Below are 17,862 nucleotides of genomic sequence, written 5' to 3'. Positions count from 1 at the left end.
CCTTTTACATGCGGATCTGGATTTGGAGTGATTGTAATCCATATTTTTGTAAACCTTTGTGTATTTTACTTTTGTTAGAGTTGTGATTGAGCTCTAAATTTGTATAGAATATTTTTGGTGGATTTGTGGTTGTTATAAATAATAATCCTATTTTTTCCTATGATTTTGCATTAAATTTCAATAGGATTTAGGATACTTCTCATACTATTTGGGCCATAATTGCTACATAATTCTATTAATTTATCTTTATAAGCCTAAACGATGATTTTGAGCATAAATGATAGTTTTGAGCGTAAATAGCATAACTTGAGCTTGGAAACTCAGAATAACCTGATTTTAGAAGCTTTGGAAAGCTAAGAAGCAGAGCTACAACTTTCATGTTTTTGGTTTTTCATAATTCTGACTGGACAAGGGTGAAAACTTGGCTTGAAGTCGTGAATAGTATGTTAGAAACCGAAGAAAAACGTCTTTGGATGTGCTTCAGTATTTCTGCCATAACTTGAGCTATAGACCTCGGATTGCGCTGATTCTTTAACGACTAGAAATATAATTTAAAGGGCTACAATTCATATGTTTAACACTTTTCCATATTAAGACTCTTTCATGGTCAAATTTGGCCCGAAAGATTTTCGCTGTAGTAAGGAAAAAGCTTCGCCGCGGCGAAACTGCGTCAGATGTGAAAAATAAAACGATGCGTTTTGGCTTGCTAGGGCTTGGTTCTTAAGTGAAAGAGGTATAAATTAGCATGCAAATGAAAGAAAAAGGGTCTTGGTTCGTCATTTGGAATGCAACTCTTAGAAGGAGAAGATTATTGAAGATTTGGGCTTCAAATTAGAGAAAATTTCTCCATCTTTTGCTTGTTTTTCAATGATGAATCTTGATTCAGTTTGTTTTTGTTATTTTATTTTGTTTTTGAGTATGAATTGAGTTGTTTAGCTAGGGTTTGATGTAACCTTGATACAATTATTCAAATTTATATGAATTGATTTACTTTGAGTTTTAATTTCATGATTGAGTGTTTATCTCTTTGCTTAATGACTTTTGGATGTTTGATCACCATTCAAATGTGTGTTGCTCACAATGAGACTGAGAAGTGATTTGTGATTGTGCCTCTTGGGATAAATACCGTAGATTAAACAAACGCTAGAGATAGGTTTAGCGATTTATGAAATCTATATAGAATTCCATAAAGCGTAAAAGACTTTGAACTATTAATCTTCATTTTGTTGGGTGCGGAAGCTTAATAGGGATAAGTAAGAAAATATAGTCTGAGAAGGTATGTTTTACAACTTAAGGAATTCGATTTTCAATCAAGGAATTAGAACTTGGGTAATAGATTCTATGATTTGGGTTAGCGTATCTAGGTGAAATCAACACCTTAGCATTTTTTTTAGCATTTTGTTTAATTATTTAAGTTGTTGGGTTTTGCTTTAATTTCATTATCATTCATTTATATTTTCTCAAATTGTATTTAGTTAGTTAATTTTTCATCAATCTAATTTATTGTTGCTTCAATTAGGACTTAAACTAGAAAAATCGGTACTTAGTAACACTATCCTTATGGGAACGATACTCTATTTATCACTTTATTACTTTTTGCGACTAGTGCACTTGTTACATTTGCATTTTTGTCAAAAATACGCATCAGTTAACTCTTTTGATTATATTGGATTTAAGTGGATCGTTAGATTCCCGTGGTTTTTTTATCTCTTCACATTGAAGAGGTTTTTCCACGTAATAATTTTCTTGTGTTTCTTTGTGAATTGAATGTTATTTTCTTATGTTTTCACTAGTTAATTGGCAAATAGTGGCGAAGCGAGGGGCTCCCCTAGACAAAAATCCTGGGTCCGCCACTGGTTGTGGGTGTAGTAAAGTAGTTTGGTATGTAGGTGGGAATTGGATTTTGGGTTAGGTTTTATTTGATTGGTTTATGGATAGAAGGGTGAGGGGAAGAGATAGTACTTCTATTAATTTAATTTTAGATTAGTTTGGGATTTCTTTTGTTTTACTGATAATGGATAATAAAGGGTAAAAATTGTATTTTAACGGTCAAAGGTGGTCAAAATAAAAATTGGTTGAAAGGGGACTGATGTTGGGGGTGATATTGAGTGTTTCCGGAACCAAGGGAAAAAATTTGTTTCACACTGGTTTGGGGGACAAAATGTTATTCGGCCTTATATATATCTCTGAGACTACTTGCCACTTCTCCCGCCATGCTCTATATTTAAAAACCCTCAATCGGTTTGCTCCGTACTCTTAACTGTCTCTCTAAATAGGTCTGTTGAGTTTAAATCACCGAGCTGATCTATTTGGTAATCACCTAGGGTTTCGATTATTTGGAAATGAAATTGAAGATCAACAAAGCCTGTGATCTCAGCTCCATCTCTGTCTTTCCTCCTCACGCAAGGTTTGGTTTATTCTAATTTCCTTCTCTGCCTGTTTGTTTCTCAAGAAAATTCAAGACATGTGGTGAAAGCGTTAATTTTATGTCTTTAATGAACGAATTTATAGGACATATTCCCTCTGTATATTTTACTATTTTGACTTGGATGAGCTTAGCCTTGCAAATAGTTTGAAAACCGAATGTTTAAATTTTTTAAACTATACTCCTGTTTTTTCTCAGAAGCCGAACCGAAGGAAAAAATCTTTCAATTCGTTTTTTATTGTCTTCGTAAAGATTTGAAGGAGATTAAATCATGAAACGGTTTGTTACTTTTCACGAGGACCTGATCAGTTTTAGAGAAAATAAAAAATTCTGAATCTTAGAAATATCATTCACCACAGCTTAGTTATATTAATCTGTATTTTCTCAACAGCTTATCTATATCATGAGTAAATTACTGATTTGAGTTACTTATCTCTGTGATTCATCTCATGTTTATGGCCTTCTTAATTATCCTCAATGTATCTCTGTTTGGTTGCTAAGAACTTATATGCGATCAAGAGATTCTAAAGTTTTTTTTTCGAATTTTAATAAATTTTATAAGCTAGAATTTAGGGAAAAGAAGATTGATCCACTGAGCTTCAAATTATATTATGAAATCAGTTCGGATTAGGTTTTACCATTTTCTCTCCATCCAAACAAAGGAAAATAAATATTCAAACTCATTTCAGTTTTTGATTTATAGTTCTTCTTATATTTGTGCAAACTTGATCGTGTCTCAGTTTCATTAAATGATTCTGTTGGCTTCTTTAAAATAGGAGGACATAAGAAATCAACTTTTTAAGATTTTGTAATTTAGGACTCGAGGAAATAGTCGAATCCATTCTTTAGGCTAATTTGACAAATTTTATTCCGTTTATTGAAGCATGGAACTAGAGCTTTTAAATTGGAGGAGAGAGAGAGAGAAAGAGCAATCTCCTTTCTTTCTTTTCATTTTACTATTTGTTTTCTGAATGTGAAGGAGATCAAGTGCTACGCCAACTGGACTGCATGCTCAGCAGTTTCGATCCCAGCCATCACAGCAATCCTTTTCACAGGGACTCTCATCTCAACAGGGCATGTTTTCCCAGCTTTCTCAATCCTCTCTCGACGAAGTTCTGACAAATGATCAGGTTGAATCTCTTTCTTCCTTGTTATTCAGGTTTTATTACAACAACTGAAGTTTTATTGGGCTTGTGATTGGTTTTGTAACTTTTGTTCACCGTCTTTGTAGAGAGTATGTTCTCAAGAACGTGAAAACACTATGAAGAAGGTGCCTTGCGTACCCCAACATAGTTATCCACGAGAAGAGAGTCAAATGCCAATTTCAAGATCTTCCACGAATCTAATACGCAAATGGAATCCTACTTCTGCTTCTGATCAGAGATGTAAGTTTAGTCCTTTTTAGTGGGAAGAAAAAAGTGCTTTTGACATTTTGTGAGGTGCTTTGGTTCTCTCACATATGTACAAATATAAGGCAATGATATATATAGCTTCATGTATGGTTATATCATGGTGTGAAAAACTAAATCTTTTTTCTTTTATTTTCTTATTTCTTGAGAGCAGGTCAGATTAGTGAAGAACTTGAACGTCGAATTGGGATGATGGAAACTTCATTAAATAGGTTCGGAATGATATTGGATTCTATTCAGAGTGATGTCATTCAAGTGAATAAAGGAACAAAAGAAGTAATGTTGGAGGGTGAGTAGTCCAATTCCTTAAGATATATGCTCCTGTGATTATTGTGATATAGTTCTTATCTATACAAATTTTGTTGTAAGTCTATGAATTAGGAACATGGAAACCGAAAAGTAGTTGGATGAAATTTTTTTAATTTCTAACAGATCTATTTGTTTAGACAACAACTAAACCGGATATTTTTGTAAAAATGACACTTATTTTAAAATAATCTGTCATTTGATATCTCCTGCAACCTTAAGATTTTTGTATCATATGTCGATTTAGATAACATATTTCCCCAACTTTTTTCAGTGGAAGGCATTTCCCAAAAGTTGGTTGCTCATGATATTTCATTGCAGCAGCTAATGGTAAAAATAATCTTTCTGGCCCTGTTTATTTTTATTCTTAAAATGAATTTTATTTGTAGTATTAATGCTTGTAAACTTTTAACACAATTGAGATGTGGTGAACCAGAAAAAGGGAAATGAAGATATCAAAGCTAGCCTTGATGGGGGTCTGAAATCTTTGTCTGATCAATTGGGGAAGGATGCACATGAAGAGAAGTTGAAAGAGATTTTGTTGGTGCTTTCCACCTTTCCAGTGCAAACAGAAGCATCTCTACTGAAATTACAAAACAAACTCAGCAACTTATTGGCCAAAAAAATGCAGGCATGTATGATGCTACAATGAGAAGTTCTGAAATTTTTTTTAAGATTCTTAGGAATTTCTATAAAATTAAATGGCAAGTGGAAATAATCTCACTTTTTCCTATGTCCAGTCGTTTAAAGTTAATATGGTAGACTGTTTGTTTTAATTACTTGCATGGTTAAATGCATTCTCACTCCTTATTTCACTCTTGTAGGCATTGGCTTGCAGCAGCCTGAAGAGCCCTAACCAAAAGTGTGAATTGGCCAATATTCTTTCACCAAAGGTGTTTTACACTTCTCACTAAAAAATTCTTTCGATTAACACTTTTTAGTGAAAGCTTTCTAATTCATCATTTGACTATGGCAGGCACTGGCTGCGAGCTTGAAGAATCCCAATAAAAAATGTCAAATGGCCATTGTCCCTGCTCAAAAGGTGCTTTATACTTATAAGTGAAAGAAACGTTAACTTTTTTGAGCCCTTGTTTATTCTAAACACATAATTCTTAGAAGGCTTTTCAAATTTGAGAATCTGTAGGTTACTGTGCGTCGCGCTATTTCGCAGAGAAAGCCAAAGCCCCTTAAGAAGTATGTAAAACTCAAATTTATTATTTTACTTATTGTGCTGCTAAATTTCAGAAGCCATTATCATTTAGAAGAGTCTTTAATTATTTCCAAAAGCAGAACATAAGGAATTTAAAGAATTTTTGCTCTAAAATTAATGTACGAAGGAACTAGCAACTTAACTGTGCATTTGTGGAACTTGCCAATGTTTAGTGGTGAGCAAGGCAACCACGCAACAGCAAATTTCTAAGATTGTACTCCATGGCAGCTTCTGTTTTTGTTCATGTTGTTTTAGGGTAATAACACAGAGTGGCAAAGATATTGTCATGATTGGACATGTCAGTTTATCCTAGCCAACTCTTTTGTTAATAAAGCCATCTTATGTTTCCATGTATCTAAACCAATTTGGTTTTGGCATCTCTTTGATATCATTGCTAGTAACATGTCAAACTTGTTATCATCTTGTTCCCAGCTGGTGTTATCTTGAACAACCGCTGAAGAAATTTATTCTGCTGTTCCTTTGTTCCCATTGTTCTGGTTGTCTAGAATGTTGAGAAACCTAAAAGCTTCTCTTGATTTCAGTTCAATTGTGCCTCCAGAGGTCTCTGTGCAAGCAATTCAAGTCCCAAAGGTAGAAATGGGAGGTTGGAAGTCTGTAAAAAAGGAACGGCTTATGAAAGAGAAGGTCTCCAGCGAGAATCACAAAAAGAAAAAAGTTTCTTCATCCGTACAGGTAATGCTTAGTTTCTATTTCTCCCTTATCCCTTTGTTGCTCAGAACAGCAGCGTGTTTCTGGTAATAGTATCTTGGTGCATTCTGTTATTAGGAGTTGTGACTGACATTTCGTAATGCACTTGATAGTGAAGGTTGGTCTTTTACCTTATGTGAACATGTAAGTTTTATAGTCTATTTGAGACGGAAAGTCTGTGATGCAGGCAAAAGAATGTAGAATCATCATTGATTCAGATGAGGAGATTGATGGAGGCTTTTCCTGCTTGATTAACGAGAAGGGAACAGGTACCTCCTCTGAATTACTATATGACTGACAATATTACATCCTCTGAAGTTATTCATAAGGGCAAAAGGTACAGAACGCAATTGTTATCTAGAAAGGTGATTATCCATCTAATATAATATAATACTACCTACCGAAAAAGAAAATGGAAGATGTCTATTTTGAAGATGATCTTTTCGTATTTTATCTTTCTTTCACCTAGTTCATAATTGAATGTGAAGTTTGTTATCCTTTTTTATTTGCCTTACTCTATTGTTGTCAGACTTTTTTTGTATGACATATTTGGTTTCCGTACTTAATAATCGCTGGATTGCAATCTAACTGGACCAGTTTTCCTTTAAAGACATAGGAACCGAGTTGATACAGGATGTGAAGGAAGAGACTGACCGGATTTTGAGAAAAGCAAGGAAAAGGAGAAGATACAACAATCCTATAATTATTGATTGAAGGTACAATTATGCCTTTTGCTATCTAAAAGTTTTTAAATTGCCCAACTGGAGACTACAGTTTTTTCCATGTGTTAAAATTACTCTTTGATGTTCTGAAACGACGTCATGCGTATGAAATTTCAAATTTATTGTTTTCCTCTGCTAATTGTGCAACTGCAGGTGCAAGATTACTCCTCCCTGAGATTATGATCAACCGTCTTTTTTTTTTTGCCTGCAGCACTGAGTTGGCCCTTATGGGCAGAGTTATGAATTTAATCAGTTTCGGCTCATCCCTTTACCACGTGCATAACTATTTTGGAATGTTCTTTTTCTTTTTTCCATTTTCTATTTTTGTCCTCCTACTTTGTAGAATCTTGCATCAGGGATTATACGATGCAGTATATTAATTGTATACTTGTATTTAGCATTTGGGCCATCCGAGACCCACAACACAGTCATCTCACATGGGCTTTCCAGATCCAGTCCGACGTTCATTGAAGCCCTACCCTTTAGCTTCTATATGATGGTTCCGCAATTGTAAAATAATTGTTTACCAAATTATTCCTTTTCACTGACTAAAAGGTAAAAACCGAAAAATATGAAATCAGGTTTTAGCTCTTGAACAATTAATTTAGATTGAATGTAAAATAAGCCCAACTTCTATTCAACTGAACAGAACTTTTTAGATTTGCTGAAGTTCGTTACTTCGTTATAGTATAACATAGCATGGCAGCAAAGAACAATAATATAGCGCAGGGTGATGGTGATTGGTGTTCAAAATTGACTGTTAACAAACAATATAAAGTGGAGGACTGACCTAACTGAGATCGATTTATTAACTCTTTTGTTTCATTTTCCCTTGTTAGGTCTATTTCGGGATTAAAGTCGGCATAGAAATTTATCCGTTGTAGACTTGTAGTACCCCTCCCTAAAGTTTGAAAAATGAAAAAAGAAAACAAAAATTCTTTCAAGTATCATTTAGGTCCGCTCTCAACCTCTCTTATACTGACACGTGCTGCCTAATTATCAATTTAGTATATAAAGTATTCTTTTCTTGGAGATGCATATCATTATTGTTATCTAGAAAACTAAAGCAAAGAATAATTTAAGAAAGATCTGGACCCTCAATGCACTAATAGCTATTTCTAATGGTACTTTCCATTCTAAACACGACAACATTGTCAAATTTGGCATCTGATTTTTCAAAGGATTTGTTTGATCGGCCAATATCCTTTAGATAAAATAAATCAAGGTTATCTATAATTTCTATGCTTATTTCATTCAGCCAATGATTAGATTGGTAGAATGTTGATTATTGGATAATCCATTGTTTATTTCTCTAAGATGACACTATCTTGTCTTATTAGAGGACCAAAGACATAAGGGAGATCTTTAATTACAATGCTTTACCAAATCCTTTTTTCTTTTTTTTAATAATACTGTAGAAGCATATATGTAACATATAGGGAAGCAAACCACCCTTTGTGGTTAAATAATTGAATAGAACTTCCAGAGATCCTTAATTTAATTTACCTCGATTACTAATAAGGGCGGTCACTAGAGGTTTATCTGATTGTTAATTTTATAATCTCAAGAATTTTAAAGTACGTAACTGGTTTACCACCTCGATGACAAAATATATTATATTATATGGAAGCAATTCCAAAGTAGAATAAGGACCCACTTTGTACATCTGGATCAATTACGTTATCGTTGAAGCAAAGGTTTATGATCACATGACAAAAATTTACGGTCCTTTTAATGTGGGGCGTTACTTTGCCAATGCACAATGAAGAACCTATTTGTGGTACTGTCAATGACTCATCATTCCACTGCCTCTTTGGTTGGCCAACTCATAATCATACATAAAAATATTAAAGTGGATTTAATCTCCATAATCTATCATTACTTTGTTGAGTGTATTTCAACTTATAATATATACCTTTTTTCACTTTTCTGCATATTGGCATCATGGGCTGGAGCCCTTCTCTTTGAGGTAGCATCCAATGCTTTATTTGATAAAGACAGTGGTTGGAATGGCATATCCAAATGAAAAACCCTTTTCTTTTTTCTCGAGAAAATTATCCTTCCCCACCCACCTTTCATTATCAAAACAAAAGTTTCCACAGTCTGGTAAGTTGCAGATCAAATTGAGCTTTAATTTCATCACAAGAATTATGATGGTTTCCACCAATTTAATAAACCAATAAGCTCCCAATACCAATAGAACAATGGCTAACCATCTTCCTCATATGCATCCCATACCCTCCTTAAACTACAATTTATATATAATTTTTAAGTTGCTAAGACAAATACGGACAGCCGGCTGACATCATATTGTTGTGGTCTCTAATCCTACATGACAACCACCATACCATTCAATAAGCAATATTCACAATATAAAATCTAGCTTTGATACTGTACAGTGACATAATCTGATAAGCTAATTTCAACCAACTATTTTTGGGTTAGATCTTACTGTGTTAACAATGTTTGTGTAGAGAATTCATTGTCTCAATCCACGTGTACGGCCGATGGTGATGGATGGTTACCGGAACCCATTGTCTCCATTTGCATGTATATGAAAATTAAGTTGGTGAAAACATGATTGGTGAAGAAGGAGTGCTTACTTTTTGTGGTCCTCTCTGCTCTGTGTCTTCCCCGTTACAACCCTTCCTCTCTCTTCAATTATCTTGAATTCCTTTACGCGTAAGCAAGTAAACAGCTGCCTCAGTTTAGGCATGCAAAAACAATCTTTCAAGTTAGTTAAATGGGATATTACAAAGGTTAAAGACAACAAACATGATGTTAAACAATCTTAATCTGTCATTTTTCTGGTAAGTTGCTTCCTAATATCCATGATTTAGGCAAGAGTTGGTACTAAATTTTCATATAATAAAGCGGTCCCAATTCGGTAGATAGAGCCATAGATCACTTAAAACAAAATCAATGTCGATAACTTCAAGAGATTCCAGTAATTGGATATATGCACAATTGGACACTTATGAAAAACCCTTCTAATTAACAATCGATGCACGCCTGATTGGGTTGAAACAAAATATTAACCTAACAAAGCAATGGAGGAAGAAAAAACAAAGGGTGGTGAAGGTGGGTAAGTATTGTCTCATATGGGCCTTAGAGCGATTGGAGGAGGAGGAAGAGGAGTCACTATTGGAGTTGGTAAATGAGACTATGAGAGGGGGTCCACATCTTTGTTCTTTCATGCAGTGAATAGGGAGGGACCTCTATTTAGGCCCAACTCCTCCTCACGTGTACCGTCGGCAACGGGCAACTTCACAATCAGCACCAGTATTCTGATTCCTGAATTTGCATGCATCTGATTATTGTTCTCTGCCCACCCCCGGCACTCTTTGTTTTTACTTTTTATGTTTGTTCCTACAACTTAAGATAATTTTAGTTTGAATAAAAGATTTTTTCTCTTACTTTTAAAATACTATTTTACTATCTAACTTTATATTTTATTTTTTATTTTGGTATCGTTACGATTCCTCAAACTCTACTCCTGTCGATCTTACTAATCACTGACAGTTGAGCGATTAGGATTTACGCAACTGTCCCTCTTAAGCCAAATTTCGATCAATTTTAACCATTAAAATCCAACTTTTCACCACAAAAAAACTCGTGAGCCTTTCCTCTTAAAAACCCTTAACAATCTAAACCGAGTTTACTGTTTGTTTGTCATCAAAATATTAATTTAGGTAGTAAAAGAATAATTTAAAAAAAATGTGAGTAAGAAATGTCATTAAACTATTATTTGGGTCGAAAAAAATTGCTAACTCATTTTAGTTTTGCCAATAAATGAATTAATGACCATACATTAGACTTCTTCAGTAAACTAATGAAATTGAGTGGATGATGTTGATAAGTTAATATTTGATCAGAAAATCGTGTGGGTTTTATTTAATTTCAAATATAAAAATTCGATTTTTCTTTTTTGCTTTTGTCGTGGAAGTTTTAAAAATCCTGCACATTTATCCTTTTATCACTAAATTAATTTTGAAACCATAATAAAATATATATTTTTGGTTACGTCTTAATCGTGATTTTAAGTCCAGAAATCACGATGATTTAAACAGAATTTGGTGCATTTGAAAAACAACAAAATTGAGATCGCGGGAAAGAGAGAGTTGAAGGTGGTGAGCACTGAGCAGATAAATAAGCAGATTAAATTTGAATTTCGAAAATAAACATATATGATTATCATCATAGTGGTTTACCAAAAGCCAAACCCTTCATCCCAACATCATTATTAATCTTTATTTTAAAAGTAATTAATGTAGCTTTTGCTTCAATCTGACTTTTAATCTTAAAAATATTAGTGATACATTATAATGCCAAAATCAAACCAAATTGTAGCTTCTCCTATGAAGCCGGCTGTTTTTACGTTTTTACCCCTCCCTCTCCACCGAGTATGTCTATGTGCTGCGCATACGTAATATCGAATCCCGATCCTCATTTTTCAACGCTCATAAATTCTCTCTCTATAGCCTGTAGTCTTTAGAAACCAGAAAGTACATACAAAAACACGACTCCTGTAGACATTTTCTGTATGGAGAGACAAGAGTTTCAGAGAAAAAAGTTAAAAATAATTTTATAGAGAGAGGTGTTGGTGAGTTTGATGATGGCTGAACGTGAAGCCTGCAGTAATAGGAGAAATAAAATGGAGACACAACATACTTTTCTTGAATATGAAGCTGAAGCTCTCTCTCTCTCTCTCTCTCACTCTTACTTTGAAGATGGGCCCCAACAAAACACAAAACCAACTGTCACGTATTCTTCTACGGTCAGCCAACAACATTGTAAAAAGTTATCTCCTTTCACTTTCCATCTCTCTCTCACTTTTTTTTTTCTTCTCACAAAGTCTTTGATGCCTGCCCGTTTGAGAATTGCTCTTAAATAAACTATTGGGTCGGTGCTAAATTGGAATTTGAGGGCCTCTTTTATCTCTTTTTAGTTGTCAACAGATACCCACTTAGAAAAAGTCCTTGTTTTTGCTGTGTTATTTCTCAGCTATTAGAATTTCCTCAAAGTTCATCTGGGGTTTTGCTGTTTAAGAATTCTGCTATTTGAATTTTATCAAGTTTTGAAGATAATCTTTAGAAAAGCTAGCTTTAATCGGCGTTTGTCAGAGAGAATTGGAGTTTTCCAACTGTTTATATTTGGTCATCAACCATTGACAATATGACATTGAAGGAGAGTCTTCAACTTTAAGTAGTACTGGCAAAAAGCAAATATTCCAATTCTTGGAATTTTCATTGTGGTTGTTCAGAGATTATGTGCTGATGGTGTTAAATCATTTAATATCGGAAGTTGCTTTTGCTGCATGCGAATAAAGAGGTCGTTGAATGTGTTTCAAGAATATGATCGCTCATCCCCGCCAAGCTGATCTTTACGTTATTTTGTTTACTAATTCTTGAAGGGAAATTATTAAGCTACGATATAGTTGTGGTCGTGAGAGAAAACTGATCTTTTCGTTGAAGGGAAGATCATATTATCAAAAAGTTTTTGAGTGGTGAGGAATTTGAGGCGTCTGCTAAGGCTTGTGGAGGCAAAAAGAAGGCTCTGATACCTTGCCATCTAAAGAAAGCTTAGCAACCTTGGGCTTTACTCTGTTGAGAAGTTTGGAATTTTTTTTGATATATAGATCTATTTTGGTTATGTTTTTGCTATACTTAGCGGCTGTATCGAATTCCGGCACTTTAATTTGAGGTATGAAGTTCATTTACTTTTATCAATTTTCTGCGTATTCTAATTCCAAAAAAGCTCTATACTTTTACCTTTTATTATCTGTGAATACAATTTTTAGTACTTTCAGGATGTTGATGATTGATTCTGTGTGAACTTGTTACTCACATTGTATTTTAAACTGCTGCAATATGATTATGTATTTGATCATTCAATGATTATTATATATCTTTTAGCATGTTTACTCGTTTGAAGATTTCTGCTTATTTATTTGCCTTGTTTTAGATATTGAATTGTTTGGTGAGGAACATGAATTCTTTAATATCCTGGGAGCTTATATTAAAGAGCTATGACTGGAAATCCGAACTGTAACAGTAAAAAGTTCACTGCATTTTCAGTTATTTTTATGATCTGATACTGTCATTTCAGAAACCTCACATTGTCTTTTAGTAAGGTCAGACAATTTTACCAGTGCGGTTCAATTATGTTCTGTCTGTCTCTCTTTGCATGCATATGCGTGCCAGAGAGAGGGAGTGTTGAGAGTACCAACATTATCAGATGACTATATCATTAGATGTGTAATGTCTTATTATACTGCTTCCTTTCATCTTTTAGATCTGTTTGCAGTCACACGTGAATTCATTTAGTTTTTTTGCACTTAACATATTTTTATCATTGATGTGGCCGAATCCTTTTTTACCTTCAATTTTTTTTGTGTTGAGATATTTAGAGAAGCAGCATTTCTAGGTGACATCATTTAATTGTCCTTTCTTTGTCTAGGAAAAGATTTGGAGGAACAAAGGATAATTACTTCAAAGAATCTTCCCAGTGACCATGGCAAAAAGATCACAGAAACGTCCAGTGCGATATGAGAAAGATCACTCGGGCTGTATGTGGGGTTTGATAAATATATTTGACTTTCGCCATGGTCGCTCCACTCAGAGATTGCTTTCAGATAGGAGGCGTTCTGGCAGACTTTCAGTTGGTAAGAACTCTGTTTAAGATCGAGATGAACTTATTTAAACTGATTGCCCTATTGAAAATGCAGACTGAATCTCTAAGGATGGAGAGATGGTATTTATATAACCTGCAGGGTTTTTTATACTATTTGTTGGTGATTATTAAATTTTGGAAGCTATTATGTTGATATGCTTGGATGGTTATTTTCAGGTGTTGATGATAGACATTGGTTCCAGTTAGACATATTAGTCTAAAATGTGTTCGTCTTCCTCTTATTGGTTGAATCTTTTCTGTCCTTTTCAGGTGCAGGATCCCCAATGAATAAGCTTCATATGTTGACCTGGAATGATAATCGTGAAGGAACCTTTGTAAGGATTGTCAGTTTACGGAAATCCTTATTTTTGAATTTTTAGGTGTTATTACCGAATAAACTATTTGAATTTGTTTCAGGATGGTGAAGAGACTAGAACCGTAGCAGCTGATGCTGGTAAGCCAAGTGTGAAAAGTCTCATAGAAGAAGAGATGATTGGCGAGCAGGATGCCAAGGAGATAAACAATGCTGAAGTAGAAACAAAAGTTTTTGACTCAGAACAAGGAAACCGCAAAAAGAAGTCTCGCAAAAGAATGAAAAAGGCTCAAAAGAAAAGCCGTGACAACATCCATGATCTGGATGCTCTGGAAAGTGTAAAATCCGAAGAATCTTGTCATCACATTTCAGAGCATCAATCAACAATCAGCCTTGATATAGACAATGTAATGGAAGAATTCTGCCACCAGATCTATCAGAAAAGTGTAACTTGTGTGAACCATGACCAGCCTGATGAACTTCATCTGCAATCAAACCAAAAGAATCCTGATTTTGAAGAAAAACTGAGTGAAGCAATCAAGTTGTTAATAGGTCAGAAACTCATTAAAGGGAAACATCTCTCAGAAGATGGGGAAATCCACCCCTCCAATGAACTTCAGGATGCGCTTCAGATTTTAGGTTCAGATGGGGAACTATTTCTGAAACATCTGAAAGATCCAAATTCAGTGCTGGTGGAATGCATTCAAAACTTTCTCGATGCACAGTTGGAGAAAGATGAAGACACCAAGTCAGTTGCAGGATCCAATATATCGGAGCAGGAGGTCAGTAATCTTGGGCAATCTGATGAGCTTGTCAACCATAAGCAGCGAAGATTTTTCAGGAAGAAGGTTAAATCTCAGGAAAGAAGTCCATTGACTGGAAATAAGGCTTCTCAAACGTCAAATAGAATAGTTATTTTGAAGCCTGGGCCAACAAGTGTGCAGAGCCTTGAAACAGAAAGAAGCATTGGCTCATCACCAGAACCTCATTACAGTATCAGAAACAAGGGACTAAATGAGAGAATTGGTTCCCACTTTTTTCTCTCTGAAATTAAAAGAAAGTTGAAAAATGCTATGGGAAAGGAGCACCAGAGAATCAGCACTGATGGTATTCCAAAAGGGTTAGCATATGAGCGTCAAAATTCAGGGAATAGAGACAGAGCGATTAAGGAGAATGTAGGAATCAACTCTCCATCGAAAGACCATTTCTTCATTGAAAAAATTGCTAGACCTGTTGGCGTCAAGAAAGGAGACAAGATTGGCAAGCTGAAAGACTGTGACTTAGATACAAAAGAGAAAAGTGCTAATTTGCCTAAGCAAAGGGTATCTAATATTTATATTGAGGCCAAGAAACATCTCTCTGAGATGCTGAATATTGGTGATGAAAATATGGATTCTTCAAGTAGACGTGTTCCCAAAACTCTAGGAAGGATTCTCTCTGTTCCTGAGTATAACTTCTCTCCTGTTGGTAGCCCTGGAAGAAACTGGGAGCCTAGCTTTGTAACTGCACAGATGAGATTTCTTGACTCTGACACCTTGCAGGAGATGAATGAGAGCACATCATCTCTTGAACAGGACAGCCATTTTAGCCATCTGGGTGAAACAACAAAGAGTTTGGAGACTCAGCCATGCATTTCTGGTGAAATAACTGATGATAAAGTAGAAGCCGCTAGCTTAGATTCAAATAGCTCGGTCAATCAGTTTCATGATAACGAAGTGGGTAAAACCTCCTTTTCTATTGGAGATGAGGTTCTCTCTATAGGTATTGCTTTTTCAACTATCCAATTTATGGTAATAATGCCCTTGTTCCCATTCACATTTTTTATTGTTTAGTTTACCTTTCATAAACATTTCTTCAGATGATGTGGAAATTGTTAAAACAAATGGAGCTGTAGTCCAGGAAGAGAGCAGTGTCTTGGATGCTCCCTGTGAACCAAGTAGCTCTTCCAGTATTAAAGATGATGACCAGAATGTTGATGAGTCAGAAATTGGTGATGGACAAAGTTATTGCTCTGACATCAAACAGGTAACATCATATAAGGGTATTCCTTTGGTACATAAGATCAATCCTTTCTGGTGATTTGTTGATATAACAGCATTTGTAAATTTGAGTTCAAAATGAATCAAACATATCTGGTATGTTTAGAAATAGAATTGCCCTTCATAGCAAAACCATGCAGAATGACTAAATGCTGGTGACTCACTTCTGTTCGTTTTCTTACCTTCCACCAGGGAGCATTAAGTAAAAGAATAGATCATTTTAATAAGAACATAAAATCTTGGGCTAATGTATTAACACCAGCACTGAAAGACCACAGAAGATATATTTGAGCTTTTCTGTGTCTCATCTTTTTAGGAGGGCCTGTTTATTTCTGTCATTTCATCCGATTTTTTTTTTTTTTGTTTTATCTTCCAGGAACTGTCTGTGGATAACCAACTGCCATCATCTCCATTAGCATCTCCATCAAAATCTTCAGCCACCAAGAAGGTTGAAGATCAAGGGAGTGCTATTGATATATTGGAGCGTCCAAGTCCTGTGTCTGTTCTTGAGCCCCTATTTGCAGAGGAGGACATCAGCCCTGCAAGCACCAGATCCCGTTCTGGTATGATTCTAGAGTTTAATTTATCTTATATGTAATACATGTTCTCTTTGTTTCTGACTTTACTTTTGGGCTAATATCTTTTCATTCAAAAATCTTTAGCTGAAGTACCAGTACAACCTCTTCAAATTCAATTTGAAGAATGCGACTCAGCAACTGAAGATCAGTGTATCCAAATGAAAAGTTCTATGGAAGACAAGAAATCAATTTTTGAGTATGTGAAAACAGTGCTACAAACCTCTGGCTTAAACTGGGATGAACTCTTTATGAAGTCCCTTTCTTCAGACCAGCTTCTTGACCCATCATTGTGTGAGGAGATAGAGTTCTTTCCCAGCCAGATCTGTTATGAACAGAAACTCCTCTTTGATTGCATTAACGAAGTTCTCATGGAAGTTTGTGGGCACTACTTTGGTTGTACACCTTCTGTATCATTTGCTAAACCTTACATCCGGCCAGTCCCAAACATGCAAAATGCTCTTCATGAGATTTGGGAAGGAATTTTATGGCATCTGATCCCACTGCCACTTCCTCATACATTAGACCAGACTGTCAGAAAAGACTTGGCTAAATCTGGATCATGGATGGACCTCCGATTTGATACTGACTGTATTGGTATTGAAATGGGTGAAGTCATTCTTGAAGAATTGATGGAAGATACCATATTAAGCTTAGAAAATGAAAGTCCTGAAAGTAGATGTCCGGTGATTCTGGCTGTGAGTTAAAGGATGGGATTTACATGTAAATCAGAATACTCTTCTTTGTTCATATCAATAATTGTAACTCACCTTGTGTCAGGGTGGGAGGAAAAGTAGGTTACTCCTCTATTATGCATCAAGTAGAGGATCAGTGACATCTCATCGCTGAAAGGGAGAATTTGACAGCCTCTTTCTAACTTTGCCACTGAATATGAATATGTGTAGATATACACAATCTTTCATGTCATTTAACCATACTTGGGAGCCTTCTTAGGCAGCAAATCATCAGAGTGAAGGACCCTTCTTGAGCAAAGATCAAATAACTCAAAGTTCAGGTGGTCATTATACAAAGACAGCGTGACTTCCACTGCAACTTTTTCAGTGATGACATATACTCTCTTAGTGATGGATTAGGGCATTTCACCCAGTGACTATAGTAGTGTTCTCATTGCATAACTTGTAGAGTTTGGTGTGTTCTTTATTTTGTCTGATTTCATTCATTCTTCTTCTTCTTCTTTGTTCCGTTGTTTTGCTGTTGTATTTACAAAGTTGGGAGTGTTGCGAGTTGTGATTACTGTGTTATATTATAAGAGCCAAGAGTAAATGAGATTTCACTCGTGTGTGTTAGTATCCCTGATTGTTCTACATGGAATTGTTGAATACCAGTACAAAGAAAATTGTTGATTGCTTGTTCAAGCTTGTTTTATACTTTACTGAAGCCGCAATATTGCACTAAATTCTTCACATTTTTAAACTCTGAAATTATGAATATATTAAAAAAAAAAGAATCTCTTTATTGGGAC

At 35.1% G+C, this 17,862-nt stretch overlaps 2 protein-coding genes across 2 annotated transcripts; both read left to right on the top strand.

Annotated features, from left to right (window-relative positions):
- The first annotated feature begins 2,342 nt into the window (after nucleotides 1–2,342).
- Nucleotides 2,343–7,165, top strand: LOC116134307 (protein PAIR1). Its single transcript, XM_031419995.1, has 13 exons — nucleotides 2,343–2,407; nucleotides 3,405–3,555; nucleotides 3,657–3,810; nucleotides 3,989–4,123; nucleotides 4,415–4,470; nucleotides 4,577–4,771; nucleotides 4,965–5,033; nucleotides 5,117–5,182; nucleotides 5,285–5,334; nucleotides 5,893–6,043; nucleotides 6,246–6,327; nucleotides 6,675–6,774; nucleotides 6,934–7,165. Exons 1-12 carry the CDS (start codon nucleotides 2,343–2,345, stop codon nucleotides 6,770–6,772), a joined length of 1,272 nt encoding a protein of 423 aa, XP_031275855.1. The 3' UTR covers nucleotides 6,773–6,774; nucleotides 6,934–7,165.
- A 4,163-nt stretch (nucleotides 7,166–11,328) lies between these two features.
- Nucleotides 11,329–17,689, top strand: LOC116134237. The gene is made up of 7 exons (XM_031419908.1): nucleotides 11,329–12,483; nucleotides 13,240–13,444; nucleotides 13,723–13,787; nucleotides 13,870–15,526; nucleotides 15,624–15,790; nucleotides 16,181–16,367; nucleotides 16,467–17,689. Exons 2-7 carry the CDS (start codon nucleotides 13,294–13,296, stop codon nucleotides 17,084–17,086), a joined length of 2,847 nt encoding a protein of 948 aa, XP_031275768.1. The 5' UTR covers nucleotides 11,329–12,483; nucleotides 13,240–13,293; the 3' UTR covers nucleotides 17,087–17,689.
- The last annotated feature ends 173 nt before the right edge of the window (nucleotides 17,690–17,862 follow it).

Source organism: Pistacia vera, unplaced genomic scaffold (genome assembly GCF_008641045.1).
Source record: "Pistacia vera cultivar Batoury unplaced genomic scaffold, PisVer_v2 Contig284, whole genome shotgun sequence".
NCBI classification, from domain to species: Eukaryota; Viridiplantae; Streptophyta; class Magnoliopsida; order Sapindales; family Anacardiaceae; genus Pistacia; species Pistacia vera.
Note: the sequence above shows the minus strand (reverse complement) of the source record. Positions and strands in the feature narration are given on the sequence as shown.